Source organism: Narcine bancroftii, chromosome 6 (genome assembly GCF_036971445.1).
Source record: "Narcine bancroftii isolate sNarBan1 chromosome 6, sNarBan1.hap1, whole genome shotgun sequence".
NCBI classification, from domain to species: Eukaryota; Metazoa; Chordata; class Chondrichthyes; order Torpediniformes; family Narcinidae; genus Narcine; species Narcine bancroftii.
Genome location: NC_091474.1, coordinates 188,257,634 through 188,276,391, shown reverse-complemented (window position 1 = coordinate 188,276,391; position 18,758 = coordinate 188,257,634). Strand labels below are relative to the sequence as shown.

Here is an 18,758-nt window from a genome sequence, read left to right as displayed (position 1 = left end):
ACCCTGACTGATGTGCATTGCCAGTTTTTTCTTTCGGATCCTAATTCCTGGAATTTGATTCCTCATTTCATTGCACTTCTGAGATTAATCATCAGATTATCTGTTATTTAACAACAATCTGTAGACTTTTGCAGCAGTTAATATTTTATTCAAATGCAAATGCTTATCCAAGAATTGTACGTTAGAGATGTGCTGTATTATTAACTTTCAATTGCCTGGCAGAAGCAAATTAAACTGATCCACGAGTTTCTCACCATTGAGGTTTCTTTGCCTTGTTTTTTTTTGGAGCATGGGAGATGGGTCTAGGTGGATTGCCTCTTCATTAAAGTTATGGTCTGTTATTCTAAAGGATGGGTAGAAGAAATTAGTTGAGATCTTCAAATTTAACCGTAGTTTTTTTTTTTCCCTCTATGGTATTCTCTAGAAATGAATGGAATTTCTGATTCTGAAGCTTGTTTAACATGGCTGTTACCTGGAATTTGCACAATAACTGGGGAAATAGCCATAAATGAGACCTTCTCCAATTCAGTCATCATGACATTGACAAGTCCTTCAAAATGTTTAGGAGAGACCTTGAAATGTAATTTCAAAGACAAAGTTCAGATTTATTGTCAGGGATCACACATGACATCACATACAACCCCGAGATTCTTTTTCCTGTGGGCCAAGCAAAATTGCTACTTATCGGTTGTGCAAACTACTCAAGAAAAAAGTGTACACAAAAAAGAAATGTGAATAAACTGCTCAAAATAGAAAAAATATTCAGCTACAAATGTGCAAAGTAAGGGTCCTTGAGATTTTCTGATGGTGGAGGGATCTTAACTGTTTCTGAACCTGGTGATGCAAGTTTGTGGCATATGTCCTCTTTCCTGATGATGGCAGCGAGAACAACATCTTCTAAGTAGTGATGATTGCAGCTGCTCTCCGATTGAAGCATTCTATGATTTGTTCGATGGAGGGGCAAGTTTTGCCTGTGTTGTGCTGGGCTGTGTCCACTACCTTTAGCAGTGCTTTCTGTTCAGAGGTACTGGTGTCCCCATATCAGGCTATAATGCAGCCAGTCAGCACACTTTCCACTAAACATCTGTAGAAGTTTGCTAAGGTTTGCTTTGTCATAGCAAACATCTGAGGAAGTAGAGGCGCTGATGTGCTTTCTTCACGATGGCATTAGTATGTTGGGTTCAGGAAAGGTCCTTTGAGATAGTGACTCCTTGGATTTGGGATTTATTCTGTCAAAACTACTTGATGTGTAGCTACAGTTTGTATGAAATTTGGTGATGTTGGAATATATTATAAATTTGGTTCAGAGCCTTCACTTTTATCTAGAATGTGAAAAAGATATACCAATTTTTCTGCTTTATGCCATTTATTATAGTGGTTTCTCCATGTTTGTTACAACTACTAACACTGTCCCTGCATCCTTTTCCTTTCTCCCTTCTATTTATTAATTCAGCTTTAATGGAGTCAACCTCAATGGAATTTTGCATTTTAATTATTTTTTTGAAAACTGCTTCATTTGGAGTTGTGGTTGGGAACATTATCCTTGAGTCAACTGAAATATTATCTTGGTTGAACTTGGTACTTGAAGTAGATTACACAAAATATAATATAAGCATAGTTTACCAAAAGAAAAATGTTATATGATGTATGGTTTTTTTGTGTATGATTTTGCACAATTTTAAGTCACACAACTGAAAATTGGTCATTTTGTTTCAGTTAATATTTGCAGCTTGCTTTGCCCTAAATAACTTCACTTCTGGAAGGGGCACAAAGAAATGGAAATTCACGTTTTTGTACACACCCACTGTTACAGTGATGAAATCCTGGTGTCTGACTTTAATTTCTGAATTGTTGCTGAAATTTGTCTCAAATTAGGGAGGAGATATCCCTTTATTTATGAAGACCACCTCCAAACTGCATTTTTTGACATGGTTATCCTCCCATGTCTCTGATTCTAGCAGTTTTTGTCTAAAAGGAGAAGATAAAACATGCATTAAAGCAATGTATGTATGCTATATGTACAAACTTGAGTTTTGAATTGGAGATTGAGGGTTTGTATAAGATGAGGTTGAGAGTAATGAGAGTTGTAGTGTTTGAAGAAGCATCAGATTTGTTGATGTTACCTGACAGTGTTTTTTTTGTTCCTTTTGTTCAAGATTTCTTTATTGTCATGCAATGAGAGAGAAAATGTAACATTACATAAAATTTGCCTTTGCCTGCCATAAGGCAGACGAAGAGTCACCATTAGTATTGCCCGATACCCCTTGCTATGAGAAAGTAATGAAAGAGAGACCCTTCAAAGACACTCCCATAGCCTCTGTAGCCACATAAGATTCCTGTTCCATCCATCGAGAACCTGAGCTCTAGATCCAAGCCTCTGACACGATTAGGAAGCCTTCAGGTCTTGAGGCTTTTCGGGATCCCTTCTTGCCCTTAGCACCCTCACAATCCCTGTTCCAATATCAATACCTGGCTCCCATGAGTCAATCTTCAGCAGCCAACATCCTGTATGAATACTTTAACCTCCAAGTTGCCCTCAACCCATGTGATTCCATTGACTGCAGGTCGCTGACTGCCCACAGCTTTGTGGGCCCTTCAGCTCTGAGCCCCTTGCTGGTTTGCTGCCATGGTCTCCATCCTGTAGGGTTGTCTCCTCTGCTCCTCCTTCTCAACGGTTGTGTGTGTGAGGGGGGGGGGGGGGTGTTCTCTCTATTTCTGGTGCCCTGCACCAATCCGGTGCTACCTTGGAGTCTGCAACCCCTTGTGGCTGCTGCTAAGGATAGGCACTGCCATCTCGGGCCCAGACCCCGCAGTTGCAGGATTTTAATTAAAAACCGTGTTGGCCCCTATAACAGGCTGTTTAAAGCTTGTGCAGAGTCGCCTGCATTTGGACTAGGTCGTTGGAACCTGAAGACCAGTGCTGTGTCTCTGCCTCACAGTTGGTATCAGCAACAGATTTTTTTCCTGGACCTCTGCCCCAAATGTGCCTGGCATACATGAGACCTCTGACTTGGTATATATCTATTTATAAGAGATTTTCTGGGAATAATTAATAACTGCACAAGAAAAGTCACCAGATCGGGTAGTCTTCCACTACTGTTAATATTTGCCAAGCTAATTGGATGTTTGCCTTGAGTCAGTGGCACCCATGTTCAGCTGACTTCCAGTTTGTTGATTACTGATCAACTAATTCCATGGAATGTTGCAAAAGCAAATGTATATTACTCAATAAAAATGCAACTGAAGTGGGCATTGCTGATGTACTTGGTACATCAGGCAACATATGGTGAAGAGCAGATCTTGTTCAGGAGGACAGATACTTTACACTTTTGATCACTCTTGTTCATCCATCAACGCCACAATAAGAGGACATTTTCATTGTGCTCTGAACCACATGAAATTGTTCACATAACTTTTATTTCTCACTTTGAATAGCATAAATGCCTCAAATGCTTTGAGGCAGGCCCTGAAGAGTGGCCATCTTGAGAATTAGCTGGGCTCTAGAAAGACTTAAATTCCCCAGTACACATTTTTAAATCTGTATTGTACAAAATTGTAAATTTGCCTTATTTTGGCACTGTGACAAGAAATTTAATGCACCTTCAAATAAAATGTAGGCATCCCATTTAGTGTCAGGTCAAACCCTTTTATCTAACTTCTCTGTGCAGGTGGTTATCTTCAGTATTTTTTAAACTATTGTTTGCAGGATGTTCATGAACTTAGGTAAAATCTTTTAAGCTCTGCTTTATAAAAGGGTTCCAGCAAACATCTGAATGATCTTCAGAACTTCATCAGAACCAAGCGCACAATTTGAGTTGGTGCTGGAGATCTGTGTTATGTTACCACCTACACTGAAATTTTAGAAAATGTCAGTGGAAAGCATAATTATCGAAGCAAAGGTCTGAAAGAATCAAGACATTCTACAAACTATGCAATGACTCGCTGCCAATGAATAACCAAAGCAAAGCGTCTTTGAATTTGTAGCAAGTGGCTGTCTGTTGACACATTCACATTCTTTGCACACCAGTAAAGTTTGCAAATTTCAAATTTGTTTTCCCTTCCTAGTATTTATTCAATTATCTTCTGAAAATTATTTTTGAATGTAATTTGATCATTTTTATTTCAGATCAACAGTTAATTCTTTTAGTTTTACTTTCTTCCCCCCTCCAATTCTTTGCTAATTAGATTAAATGTTTGTAATATTGTTGACCTTGTTTTCAGTCTACAAATCAATTAATGTTTCCTTATTTATGGTAGCAAAAAGATTACAGTTAAAACTAGTTATTTTTTTCCTCTCAACAGTAAAGTGACAATTCAATGAACTAATTCAATCATGGGTAAAAGAAGCACTTTATCTATTTTGTCCTTGAATGGATCATTGTGGAAGTAATTGATATGCATTTGAATGTAATTTTTACTTGGATAATAATGAGAGACTCAGATAATTATCTGAAACTTGGCCTATCATGGTTCACCAATGTTGTTCCTGCTGAGGAGTTTACTCTTTTGTACTGGATGCACAGAAGAAGCAACAATTCACTCTGCTTGTATCATTTGAATCAATGTGTCTTTAAAAAAAATATTATTTACTACCTCAAGTGTTATCAGAGTCATGGACTTCACTGCCTTCAGTAATAGAAATGTACAGACTTGCCACCTTCTGAGTGAAACTTTCTTTGTTTCTCATCTCAGTCCTAAGCATGGTCAATACAATCCTGGTCAACCACATCTCTTATACAACAGTCCTCTTGTCTCGGGAATTAGTCTGGCATACTTTTATTGTACTTTCATTGTGCTTGGTATATCCTTTCTTCTGAAAGGAAACTAGAATTGTGCACAGCCCAAGTATGCTGCTATGTGGTCTTGTACTTGTAGCAAGATATCTTTGCCTCTGTTCTGACAATGTTGCATTGAACCATTTCTGCCTTACTTTTTTTGCTACATGCAATATACAAGAGCTGGAGAAACTAAACTGGTCATCCAGCATTTATAAGTAAAGGGTAACCAAAGTTTTAGGACTGAGCCCTTTGTCATTGTATGAGCAAATAGAAGGCAGGAGCCTGAATAACACAGCAAGGAGAGGAGGAAGGGGCAGGTGAGAGGTCACATGTTGAAATGAGTGGGAGGGAATGAGGAAAAAAGCTGAGGTGATGGGGAGGGGAAAGCTTTCTGGATGGAGAGGAGGGGGTGGGGAGCAGGAGGAAAGGAGACTGGGAAGGAATTTAATGAAAACTGGAGAAATCTATATTAATGCCACCTAATTGAAAAAGTGCCCTGGCAGAATATTAAGTGTAACTCTAATTTGCATGTATTCTTGGTTTGGCAGTGTGAGGCCATGGATAGACATGAGTGTGTGGAATTGAAATGGGTTGGCCACAAGAAGATCCTTATTATTTTAGTGGGATTGAGCGAAGATATTCAACAAAACTATCTCCAGTCTGCCAGTCTGCTTCCAGTCTCCAATGTAGACAGGCCACAATGGGAGCATTGGATGCAGGAGTTAACACGTGCAGATTCACAAGTGAAGTGTTGATTCACTTGCAAGGAATTGTTTGGAGCCTGAATGGTGGTGAGAGAGGAGGTGTGGGTGCAACTGTAGCATTTGGTACAGTTACAAAGTAGGTAGGTACTGGTGGGGCAATTTCTGCGAAGGGATGAGTAGATGAGGGGAAAATGTGTCTGGTGACTGCATCTTGTAGATGATGGAAATTGTATAGTATAATTTGTTGGCTATGGAAGCTGGTGGGGTGGTCGATGAGGACGAGGGCAGCCCTCTCTTTACTGGGTCTTGGGGTGGAAGGAAGAAATAGAGCTGGTGAGGACTAAGTTGATGGCAGTAGAGGGGAAGCCACAATTTTTTGGAAGGAGGAACATCTCAGATATCTAGAATGGAAGACTTCAACCTGGAATCGGATATGATGGAGGGAAGGGATTCAGAGAAGGGAATAGAATCCTTACAGGGGACAAGTGTGTTGAGGTGTAGTCAAGCTAAATGGGAGTTGGTCGGTTTGAAGAAAATATCTGTAGAGTTTGTAGCCCGAGATGGAGATAGATCAAGAAATGTTCCCAGCAATGGACCAAGTGAATTTGAAGTAGGGGTGAAAGTTAGCAGCAAAGTGACTAAAGTTGATTAGCTCATCATGGGTGCAGGAGGCAGCACCAGTGTACTTGCTGTTGTCGTGGAGGAAAAATTAAGGAGCCTTGCCAGTTCAGCCTTGTTGCAAGGATTGCTCCAAATAGCCAACAAAAAGGCAGGCAGATATAAGACCCATGTGGGTACCTGTGCATAACCCTTTTGACTTGGAGAAAGTAGGATGAGTCAAAGGAGAGGTTATTGAGAGTGATAATAAATTCTGCCAGGTGAATGAGGGTGATGGTGGAGGAAGACTGGTTGTGTCTGTTGTTAAGAAACAAAGGGCTTTGAGACCTTCAATATGGGGGATGGAGTTGTATAGAAATTTGGCGTGGATAGTGCAAATGAAATGGAAGAGACCAGGAAACTGGAAGTTATTTAAGTGATGGAGGACATTTGGGTAGGAAGGGACTGGATCAGGAGGTCAAAATAGAAGGGAGGTACGATGATACTAGTTTGGTGGACAGGAGCATGGGGAAATTGTAGTTCTATTGGGACAGTTTGGTTTATAGGGTAGGAGATAAAATTACCTCTGACTCTCACCAGAGTCTCTCTCACTGCTACATGTCTGTTTTCTGTGCCTGATGTACGGCTCATGTTCATTTTTTTCAGTTTAAACATTCCCATTTTAGCGCTAAAACGTTGCAGCTTTCTCTTGTAATTTTGCATTTACTTTGTTCAGATTTGCAGTTTTTATACCATTGGGTATTCATCTTCAAGCTCCTGTATCTCCTTGATGGTGGCAGTGAGAAGTGGGCATGGCTTGGGTGGCATGGGTCTTTGAAGATAGAGGCTGATTTCTTAAAACACTTTTTTGTAGATGTTCTTGATGGAATTAAGATCGATGGCCATGATTACACTGACTGAGTTCACAACTCTCTGTAGTCTTTTCCTGTCCAATGCATTGGGACCAATCTGAATGCTCTCCACAGGACACCTGTAGAAATTTGCGAGAGTCTTTAGTGACTTACCAAATCTCCTCAAACTCCTCACAAAGTATAGCTGCTGGTGAGCCTTCATAATTGCATCTACATGGATGCTGAGGATAGATCATCAGAGATGTTGTCACCCAGGAATTTGAAGTTCTCAATCCTTCAAATTCAACATGAAATTATTTTTTTAAAAAAAACATAATTGAGAGTTTGATCATAATTTGTATGGATCAAGTGAGAACTTTCATTTAGAAATTTGGTGATTGCTTTTTAGCGCTTTTTCTTAATCTGGTGATTTTTTTTTCATTGACAGTTTAGCGTATTATCATGACCACTGAAGTTGGATCTACAATTCAAGTAAAGGAGGAATCGAAAGAAATTGAAGAAGACGATTCTGAACGATCAAATCCTGACAAGCCCACAAGTCCAAATGAAGAACCAGAAGAAGAAATTCAGCAAGATGAGGAGCATAAATCCACAACACAACCTCCGAAAGAACAAGGATTAAATGCAGCTTTCAATTCAAGTACTCAGACCACCTCTTCTAGTAGTGACAAGAAGGATCAATTGGGTGGCAAAGGGTTGTCTCGCTTTTTGCCTGGATGGTTGAAAAAGCAAAAGATCCCGGTTGAAACGACAGAAGAAAGGGAGACTGAGGAGGACATTCAAGCTAAAGATGAAAATTCAGAAAATAAACAACCAGAATTCGTGAAGAGTGTATCAGAGGATGAAGTGGTGAAAGGAACAGAAGAAGAGAGGAGCAAGATAGATGACACAGGGGACAAGCATTCATTGAATAGTGCAGAAATACAGGTATAGAACAAATGATTAAAATTGGCAGTTTAAAATTCAGTGCCATGTCATAATGGGATTTTGTAATAGTGTAACAATTTCACACACGTGCTCCTATTAACTTCACAAATTATGTTTTTTTGTTAAATATTTCTCATCTGTATCCCAAATCTAGATTTTTGTGCAGTGCTGTTTAACAAATTTCTGATCATTTGATTTTTGCAATGTTGTGCAAATTGGGGGAAAAAAGACTTGGATATTGAAACAACTCAAGAACAAATGTGTAATCCACAAGGAAGTACTGCACATTCTAGAAATCGGAAAAGAAGCAGATAATGCTGGAAGTACACAGCAGCCCAGGAAGTATTTACTGTATAAAGGAAAAATGGCTTATTTCAAGTTAATGCGTACTATTTCCATCAGATGTTTGCAGAATCTCCAGAACCTATGAATGAATATTCTGTGAACCTGATGAAACCTATTGAAAATTAACAACAGGTTTGGTATCTCAAATAAAACTAAGTAAATATTCAGTGTAAGTTGGACCCATACTGAATGATCTCAATGTAACATAGTAAAATATATACCTTTTTTTCCTGTCACTTTAAATGGCTTTTAATATGATAGAGACTTGATGATTGCAAGATTAGAAAAGGCTGTGGACGATCTAGTTCACCTTCTATAATTTTTAAACAAGTACTAAAATATTATTGAAATGATCAAAGTACATTGATTAGTTTGCAATAGTCCAAATATAGAGGTGAGAAACTACCTACTGGAAGGAAGTTTTAAAGTCTACACATCCAAAATTTTCTTAAAAAGAAGATGCAGTCTTAACAGCTGCAAGCAATTTGAGTAATTAAGCTCGGATAATTGTTCTTGCCAAATATGATTCATTTTAACATAGCTATAGCAAAAGCAATCTTGGTCTTTTTTTGATATTAGATCATTGAAAGCTGTTTAAAGTTTGTCATCTCAGATACAGAAGATGGGTATAATGTAATGTATATACAAGATAACTTTGAGCAATAGGAGTTTGTTCATAGAATTGTGCTGTGGATGAACAGACGTGCTTATTTTAGTGGATTTTGCTGAAACAAAGTACAGTAACAAATCTTTTTTTAAATGACATGCCCATTATTCCAAGGCTAGTTCATGAATTGTCCACTTTTAAAATAAAACAGAGACCAGTTGGATAATAAACTCGGAGGAGACATTTGTAACTGGTTAAGGGAGGAAAGGTAAGGAGGAGTACAAGAAGAAAAAGAGTAACCAGATATAGGAAACAGTGCATCACAATGGGCAGGACTTAGTTTCTTTATGTGAAATGAAATGAAAATTATAAGAGGAAACAAAATAGAAGGGACCAGGCATAGTGGTGAATTCTTACCACACAATGTTTTCAGACAGAGGTAGTTGTGGCTTTTGTTGGGAGGGTGAAGCTGCTCTGAATCAACAAGGCTTGGGTAATTGAATAAATTTTCTGCTTTTTATTTGACTTGCTTTAAATTGATATTACTTTGCAGATTTGTTAACTGTCTTGCATCTTATTAGTTACTATATAAATGTCAATATGTTACTGTTCTCAAAGACATTACTATCTTTTGTGCCACTGTATGATTTATAAGTTTGACCTGAGAATGATACAATAAAGTGAATAAGGGAAGACTATTGAAATACATGAGAAAGCAATGGAATCACCAAAAGTGAAATCAGAAGTGAAAGGTTAACTTTAAGCTTTTGAGAACAATAGCTGGAGGTTTATTCGGAGGGGTTGATTTTAAACTGCTTAGGCTGATGCAAGACACCCAAATAGACAAGTGAAGAAATTTAAACTTAAAATTAAATTTGCAATGACTGGTGTTTTAAAAAGGCCAAGTGTGAATTTGGCTAGTAATTAAAAAAAAAACAGGAGTATATCTGGGGAAGTGCATTTGACAAGAATTGTGTGAAAGATGCAAACTTTTTTTTTACCCTCGATAACTTTAATTATACACTTAAATGCTTTGCATGGCATAATTTTGATATAGTTGTGGTCTGACAGTAATTTGGTATTTAATTTTGGGGACTGCCTTTCTCGGAGCATCTAATGGTGCATAGCTATTGGATGTAATGTCCCTCCATTAAAATTTAGCACTGACAGCACATTTTCTGAAGGCTAATTAATTTTACTGTCTCTGCTGTAAACTGTGGTGTTTGTAAAATAAGTGGTGGTATTTTGATTGATTAAAATGCAGCAACAATAAAAGAAATATATATTTTGGTTTTGAAATGCTCTACGTAAATCTGTAATAAAATAAGGTGTTGAGCCTATATTGTGCAGCCTATTGAATTATATCAAATTCTCTTTTGCAGCCAGCAGAAGAGATAAAGCTTGAAGAAACAGTTGAAAAGGATGCAAATAAGAACATTGAAGAAGTGGTACCAGATGAGAAAAAGAATGAAAGTAACAAAGATGAGGAGTTTCAGAAAGATGAAGATGACAGCAAAAAATTCCCTCTGAAAATTTCCAGAAAGATTAATATTGTGCATAGCAAGGTCTTTATGCTGGATGGTTCAGAGTTTATCTATGAAATTGAGGTAATAACTTGTTATTTTTTTAAATTATAGTGATATTAACTGGTTGTGTGATTAATAATGTGATTTATTTGTGATGACATGGTTAAAAATATCAAATTTTGTTAAATATTTGAAGACTTGATTGTCAGAATGTAGGTTGCATGAATCACAATTTGTTTAATGAGTTCACTTTCAAAATATCCTGAAATGTGAAAAATGTTGTATTCTTTGTTAGAATCCATGGGAATGATTTTTTAAAATCTTGCATTGTTAGTGGAAATGATTACTCAACTGTCCTAATAACTGATTTTATGTTTTATTCAAAGCTTCACTTGAAAAAAATCTCACTATAAATGATCACAATTATAAATGAACATTGCTGTCAGTAACATTTTCACCTTGAAAATACACTAGTTAATTGTAGGTCATTTTGCAGCCATAACCTATGTGTTCTGCTGTGAGTGAAATTGTATGGCACAATATGTTCAGGTAAGAAACTGCATTTCACTATCTGTAGTGTTGCCTGACTGGCTAAATATTACCAGTGTTGTCTGTTTGTATCTTGTATTTCAAGGTAGTCTTTGCCAATTTGGAGTGCAAAACACAATTCCTTCACATTCTTCTGTTGAGAAAAGTTAGTCGTTGCATCCATAGCAGCTGTAGATACATCATTACAGTTGGCATTAGCAGGGTATAATATATTTCAAAGATGTCAGTAATTCTGTGCTTGAAGCTACTTTAGTCTTGGTCAGTCATCATTCAATACTGACTAAATATGGGGTAGAGAAGGAATGATTGCTATCTTGTGAAGACAGTAGAAAATGGACATCTCAAGTGGTTCACTCTCTGACAATTGCTTCATTAGTTTATATCTTGATCTATACAGTTAGAATTTTCAGTATAATGTATTAGTCTCAGTTCCCTTAAGTTTCATAAAATAGTTGATCAACCAAAGTTTTCTCTGGATAATTTCAGCTTTTTGTGCAGCTGACAATAAATTTATTTAAATGAGTTCCGTATTAGATGTGGAATTCTGATCAAACTGTTTCAACTTGAGCATTTAACTCTTGTTCCTCTTCCCACAGATGTTGCCTGACCTATTAAGGGCAAACTGATTCCTTTGCTTGACCAAGGATACTTTAGAGCCTCCATATCACTGGCACTTAAGATACTCAAAGAAATAACAGGTTTCCCGTGAGGAAACAATAATAATATTGGTGGTTAATGAAGTTTGTATCTGGAAATCAACTGATAGTGTTTTTTTTTAATATAGGGTGGATTTAACTTTAAGCTTCTCTTTGAAGGAAAATAATGTGGAGTTTATGTCAGAAAATATTTTGGAATTGTATAGCTAGCAAATCTTGTTTGTTGAGGTGTTTTTTGGATGGACACAGCCATCATGCAATACATGTGCACTGCACCACTTCAGATAGCTCAATCAAACATGCATTTTAAAACCAGTCATGGTAGAAAGGGAATTGAACATGTTAAGCCTTGAAGCTGGTCAAGGCAGAGTGTTTCTGTATATAGGGAATAAACCTGAGTTTAAAGCCCTCAAAAAGGTAGAGGGCACAGCCCAGGACATCACAGGCAAAACTCTCCCTGCTATTGAGAATGTCTACAGGGAGTGCTGCTATCAGAGACCAGCAGAAATTATCAAGGATTCACACCCCCTAGTGCATACTCTATTCTCACTGCTACCATCAGGAAAGACTTGCGCCACAAGGTTCAGGAAGAGCTGCTACCCCTCCACCATCAGACTGCTAAACAACAAACTCAATCAGGGACTCATTTAAGGACTCTTATTTATGCACTTAATTAAAAAAAAATTATTTCTGTATTGCACAGTCAATTTGTTTACATTTATTATCTGTTTATCACTCTTTTTGTTCACATGTATAAGCTATATACAGGTTTTTTTTGCACTCTCAATAAGTGTTCATTTTGCCTCGCCCTGAGAAGAAAGAATCTTGGGGTTGTATGTGATGTCATGTAGGTACTTTGACAGTAAATCTGAACCTGTAGTTTTTTGACTGAAGAAAGCAATCATGAGTGCCAAGATTGATTTGGTGTTAAAGTAGTACAAAGTTTAAGTACCCTTGCTGACTATTGACAGGTCAATCCCAAAGCTGTGTATTCTTTTCCCTGTACACTTACGACTGTCTTGCCAAGTTTGGATCCAACGCAATCTATAAATTTGCAGGCAACACCATCATTGTTGATCAAATACAGGTTGGAGATCGTGAATCTTCTAGGGTGTTGCCAAAACAACAGTCTTGCTCTTAATATCAATGGTAGCAAGAAGTTTGTGGATTTTAGGAAGGGGAGGCTGAGAGGCCATGTATGTGTCTGCAGTGATGGGACAGAGGTGGAGGGGGTTTGAACCTTCAAGTTTGTGGGATTCCACTTATTGGGCACACAGATCAAGGTAACCATGACGAAAGCACACCAGTGTCTACCTCTAAGGAGATTTGGCAGCTCATCAAATAATCTATCAAATTTCTAAACATATACTGTAGAAAATGTAAAAACTTAATGCTGGAGAAACTCAGCTGTTCAAACAGTGATAAAGATAAAAAGATACATAATCACTGTTTCAGGCTTGAGCCCTTCAAGATATGAAAAATGTCAGCAGGCACCCAAACAAAACGTGAGAAGCAGGACGAGAGCACAGTCCCAAAGGCAGGAGGTAATAGGTTGATAAGGGAGGGCGTACCAGCAAGGAGGGATGGCTCTGTGAATGGAAAGGGAGAGCTGGAGGAAAGACAAAGGGAAGGGAGGGAGAACATTGCGAGAGATGGCTAGCAGAAACTGGAGGTTGATGTTAATGCTATCTAGTTGGAGAGAGCTCAGATGGAAAATCAAGTGTTGTTCCTCCAATTTATGGGTGGTCTTGGTGGTATAGTACATGATGCCATACGCAGACATGTGAGCATGGGAGTGAAATGACCTGGTTGGCCACTGGGGGAATCCCTGTCACTGATGCGGAAGAGCAAAGGGGCTCAATGAAGCAATCTCTTAGTCTCTTGGATGTAGCGAAGGCTACAAAGGGAGCATGGGATACAGTAGATAACTCCCGTGGATGCACAAGTGGTTGTGCTTCAGTTGAAAGAACTGTTTGGAGCCCCGAATGGTGGTGTGGGAGGAGGACGCATGTGGCACTTCCTGCAACCACAGGGGAAGAGTAAGTGGATGAGGGAGCCACAGAGGGAGTGGTCCCAACGGAAGTTGGAAAGTGTGTCTAGTTCTGGAATCATGTTATCGGTGGCAGAAATTATGGAGGACAATGTGTTTTATGTGGAGGCTGGTGAGGTGGTAGGTAAGGACAAAGGGAATTCTGGGGACAGAGGGGGTCAGGGAAGATGAACAGGAAATGGAGGAGATGCGGGTAAGGGCTGAGTTGATAGTGGTGGAGGGAAATCCATATTTGTGGAAGAAGGCGGACATTTCTTGACTGGACCTCATCTTGGGAATAGATGCGGTGGGGACAGAAATTTCAAGAAGGGAAAGGAATACTTGCAGGGGACACGGTGTGGAGAAGTATTGTCGAGATAGTTGTGAGAGTTGGTGGGTTGTAAAATGACAGTGGAAAGCTTGTCTTCTGAGATGGAGACAGATCAAGAAAGGGGAGAGTGTTGACTGAGATGGACCAGGTGAATTTGAGATCGGGGTGGAAGTTGGCAGTGAAGAGTTACGAGCCCAGATGACCCCAAAACCCAGCAGCTTCAGATATTCACTAAGACAAATGGTTACTTAAACAAAAGTTGCTTTTAATTTAAACATGAAAACAGAATCACACTTTAACTTATCACTATCAATTTAGCCTAATTCTAAGGGTACACGTGTATATAATGTGTGTGCAAGTTCAGAAAAGTTCTTTGGTTCACAGTCCAATCTCACTTCTCATTCCTCCAAGTTCACTGGTTGCAGGCAACTCTTATACTGTGTACAGAATTTAACATTTATAAAGTTCACCAGGCCTTGTGGCTTGAAAGATAAATGGTTACTGCTCAGGAAGGTTCTTGTTGGTTTTCAGATAGAGATTTGTTGTTCCAGGACATCCACAACTGATGTACTTCCATCAGCCACTTCAGTGTCTTGCTGACGAAACTTGCCCCATCAGGGTTCTCCAGATGATAACCTCTTTCTTTCAGGTCACCACAGAGTGCCTTTTTGTTTCTCTTATTCCAAGTGAAACATTAGACAGCCAGTACTCTCCTCTTGCATGAACCACAAGGGCTTTGACCAGGGCATCTTCGAAATGGGGTTGTCCACAAGCTTGCCAGCTTGTCCTGTACCAGTCCCAGCTGCTGTTGCTGACTGTAACACTGTAGAACTAATCTTTGTGTCACTCTCTCAGAGAAAGCCTATTTGACACTCTCTGCTTGCAAAACCACATGTTCCTCTTAGAACAACATGTTCTCTTCCAGACAATCTGTGGCTCCAACAAGATCTTTCATCTGTTGCCTTTTGTAAGCAACAATCCATTAGTGAAGTCTCTTGAGCACTCTTCAAAGCTCTTGCAAAAGCTGGGGAGTCAATATGTTTAGCATGGGGCAGAGCTCCAGTATTTTAAATAAGATCTGTTTCAAAGTGTTTGTTTGTGACCTACTCTAACAAACCTTTCCCAATTTATGTCCCAAAAACATATCTATGCTGTCACAAGTGAATGAAGTTGATGAGCTCATCACGGGTGCATGAGGCAGCCCCGATGCTTTCGTCAGTGGAGAAAGCTAAGGGGCCTTGCCTGTGTAGACTTGAAGCATGAATTGCTCCATAAACAGGCAGGCATAGTTGGGACTGGTGGATACCCATGGCTTCTCATTTTATTTGAAGAAAGTGGGATGAGTCAAGTTATTGAGAAAAAGTTTTTCCAGGCAGAGGAGCATGGTCCTGGAGAGTGACTGGGTTAGTCTCTTATATGGAAAGAAACTAAGGGCTTTGAGGCTTTCTTTGGGGGGTGGAGGTGTAAAAGGATTGCACGTACATTGTGAAAATAAGGCAGTCAAGTTCAGGGAATTGGAAGTCATTGAAGAGATGGAGGGCATGTGAGGATCATGTATGTAAGTGGGGAGAGATTGGACCGGGGGCGAAATAGAGTTGAGAAATGATGATACTAGTTTGGTGGAGCAAGTACAAGTGAAAATGATGGGTATACACGGATAATTGGGTTTGTATATCTTGGCTAAGAGGTAGAACTGGGCAGTGCGGGATTGGGAAACAATGAGATTGGATGCTGTGGGAGGGAGGTGACTAGTGGTGATCAGGCTTTTGTGTTTTACTTTGCACTATGGAAAGTGTACTGATTAGATGGATCATGACTTGGTTTGGTAATTTGAGTACCCAGGAATGTGGAAGAATGTGACCAGATCCATCACAGGCACTGACCTACCATCTATTGAACACATCGTTTTGTGATGCTGCCTCAAAAACGCAGCCAACATCATGAAAGACCCAAATTGCCTGTTCAGAACCTGTTCTTGCTGCTATCCTTTGGAAGACGGTACAAAAGGCTGAAGTCCAGTTCCTCCAAGTTCAAGAACAGTTTTTTTTCCTCAATGGCTATCAGCCTCTTGAACTTTTTCTTGATAACCAAATCATAAACTCCTCCCATTCCACACAAATACTTGTCTGCACTATTGAAACCCTTTTTTTAAACACTGCTGTAAATGTGAATATTTATTGTCTATCTTTTGTGCTATCTCTTGCTGTACAGTAATACTATAGGAGTTTTTTTTTTCTTTTACAAAGTATCTACAACCAAATAATTTGTGATTCTGTACATTGTACTTTTATGTATGGTAATAAAATACATTATCATACATAGTTTGGGCTAATATTAACCAGCTTGTTTTTGTGGATGTAAAGCACAAACCTAATTCTTGAGTCAGGATGAATGTTGGTGTTCTGAGTTTAATTCAGGATGGTGAATTTGACGTGTCATTGGGTACATTTTTAGTCTTGCCCTTTGTGGATAGAATGATGCACTGATTTCTATTTTGCCCAAGAAACCTTCCATGTTTCGACTGAATGAACAGTAGCGTATTCTGAGTCTCTTACAGTTTCTTCTCTGAGAAGTGTAAATTGATTATTTTATCTGATACAAAGTTAACATTTTAGTACAAAATGCTGTTAAAGAAATCAAAATTGTGAAATCTTGGGTTCTCCAATAAGCCATGGCGTATGACAGCTAAAGCAGTGAAATCTATTTTGTGCAACTCCAGAATATTTCTCTCTACCTGGAGAGTTGTATTTGATAATATTCCAACAGATGCATTTCATACTTCAGACAGTTTTGCTTTCCTTTAAATTGTAAAAGACTGTTTTAATACAATAAAATCGTTGTATTGTGGAATTCAAGCAACTGGTAACCCCAAGCAACCAGCCCACCCCCTACCAAGGAAACAAATAAATAATGAATAGATAAATGGAAATAAAAATTACCATAAATAAAAAAATTAAATAATAAAAGTTAATACAGTACAATTCTGATTATCCAAAATGGTCGAGACTGGGCTTATTTCACGTTTTTTTTCTCGGAGAACTGGTCTTTTTTTAACAGCCCAGTAGCAACAGCAAATCACTTGTAACAGTGTTTAAACAACAAACAACAAAAGAAGGCTTTTTAAGCATTTAAATAATGTTAAATTCTCACCAAAAAAAGAGGGACACTGCTAATCACTGACACTTCCCCACCGAGGCCCTGCTCATCTGAGAGCCCGAGGGTCCTGCTCCTACCCAGGAGCTTGAGGTCCCTGTCCACCAGTGGGAGCCTGAGGTTCGCTGCTGCTGCCAGCGGAAGCCTGAGATTCCCGGTCAGTTTGGATCCAGAAAAAAAAAATTCAGATAAGAGGATTTTGGAGAATCTGATTTTTTTTTGATAATTGGAATTGTACTGTATGCTCTGAAGAAATACACAAATCCTTGGCGATGGGAGCAAATATTTAGCCAACCGGTTGTGCCCTGCCTGGAGCAGCTGTTTGAATAAAGTTGTGTTTGAATAAAATGGCTGTGCCCAGGATTGAGCCGGCTAATGCCGCTAGGGTGACTCTCCCAAAGTGTATTCCTATTCCTGACTAGTAAGAGTCTTGGTATAGTAAGGTTATTAGTAACACTTTATCTGTAAACTTGGGGGCGGTGGGCTAATTATGATAGTGGCATGGTTAGCATGGCAGTTAGCGCCATGCTGTTACAGTGCCAGCAACTCGGATTTGAATTTAAATTTTGTAAATTGTGGGAATTACCTGATGACAGTCAACATTACATAATTAAGGACTATAGTAATGATTGTTTTCAAATTACTTGTACTTTACATTTTGCACCGTGCTTGCTTGTGCAACTTTTTGCTTAAAAATAATAGGCTGTGATATTGAATTCTTGGAATTAAATAGAGTAATGATCTGGAATTTGTGTGGTTAAATGTGTGCTTGAATAAAGGGATTGCTTTAACTTTTAAACAAAATAATTTAATTGGAGTGGTTGCTTATGGTAATAATTATGCTGAATTTGGTCTTTTATGTACCAAAATGTTTACATATATTTTAGAATTTCAGAGGTAGGTCAAAAATGTTTCATGTTTTCTTGTCTAAATTTGTAAATGTGCACTGAATTTGAGGTGAAAATATGACACAATGAACCCCTTTTCATCAATTAGGATCATGGCAGAGTATTGGTAATAGAATGTCTATAGAATGAGCAAGGAGTAATCTTTGGGGAAAATATGTTTAGTGGGAAATGCTTGAAATGATCGACTCTTATGCAAGGAGGTAGAAAATGAGCTTCATTTAAATGTCCAGTTTACAGATGTTCTCATCAATCTACAATTATTTGCCACTTTTAAGTAAAATGCTCAGGGATGCTTCACAGGAATGTAATCAGGGAAAAATTGATGCTAAGTTTTTAGGAGAGCAAGGCAGGACAGCTTAAAGAGAGTCATGAAGTGGTTTAGGAGGGTATATGAGGCCCTTACAACAAAAGCTTGGTATACAGACATGACCTGAAGGAAAAGGTTCATCAAAAAACTCGAAGGCAAGGGCAAGCGCAACTGTACCTTGCTTTCCCACTCATCAGATAGTCTGATACATTATTTAACACATTACAGGTGGGCATGGGAAGGGTTGTGTTCCTATACAGGTGGGCATGGGAAGGGTTGTGTCCCTATACAGGTGGGCATGGGAAGGGTTGTGTTCCTATACAGGTGGGCATGGGAAGAGTTGTGTTCCTATACAGGTGGGCATGGGAAGGGTTGTGTTCCTATACAGGTGGGCATGGGAAGGGTTGTGTTCCTAGAAAATGTCCATATCATGATTTTCCACAACATGCCTTCTTGATCCAAAGAAATG

At 38.8% G+C, this 18,758-nt stretch overlaps 1 protein-coding gene across 18 annotated transcripts in view; it reads left to right on the top strand.

Annotated features, from left to right (window-relative positions):
* LOC138736875 (protein 4.1-like) overlaps positions 1-18,758 on the top strand; it is a 297,080-nt gene that overhangs the window by 208,300 nt on the left and 70,022 nt on the right. For 17 of the 18 annotated variants that reach the window (XM_069887003.1, XM_069887002.1, XM_069887005.1 and 14 more), the window contains 2 exons: positions 7,379-7,878; positions 10,213-10,437. In XM_069887003.1, the coding sequence (XP_069743104.1) occupies positions 7,393-7,878; positions 10,213-10,437 (711 nt within the window). In that variant the 5' untranslated portion in view covers positions 7,379-7,392. The remainder of the gene's footprint in view (positions 1-7,378; positions 7,879-10,212; positions 10,438-18,758) is intronic. The other variant, XM_069887018.1, reaches the window with a different exon arrangement.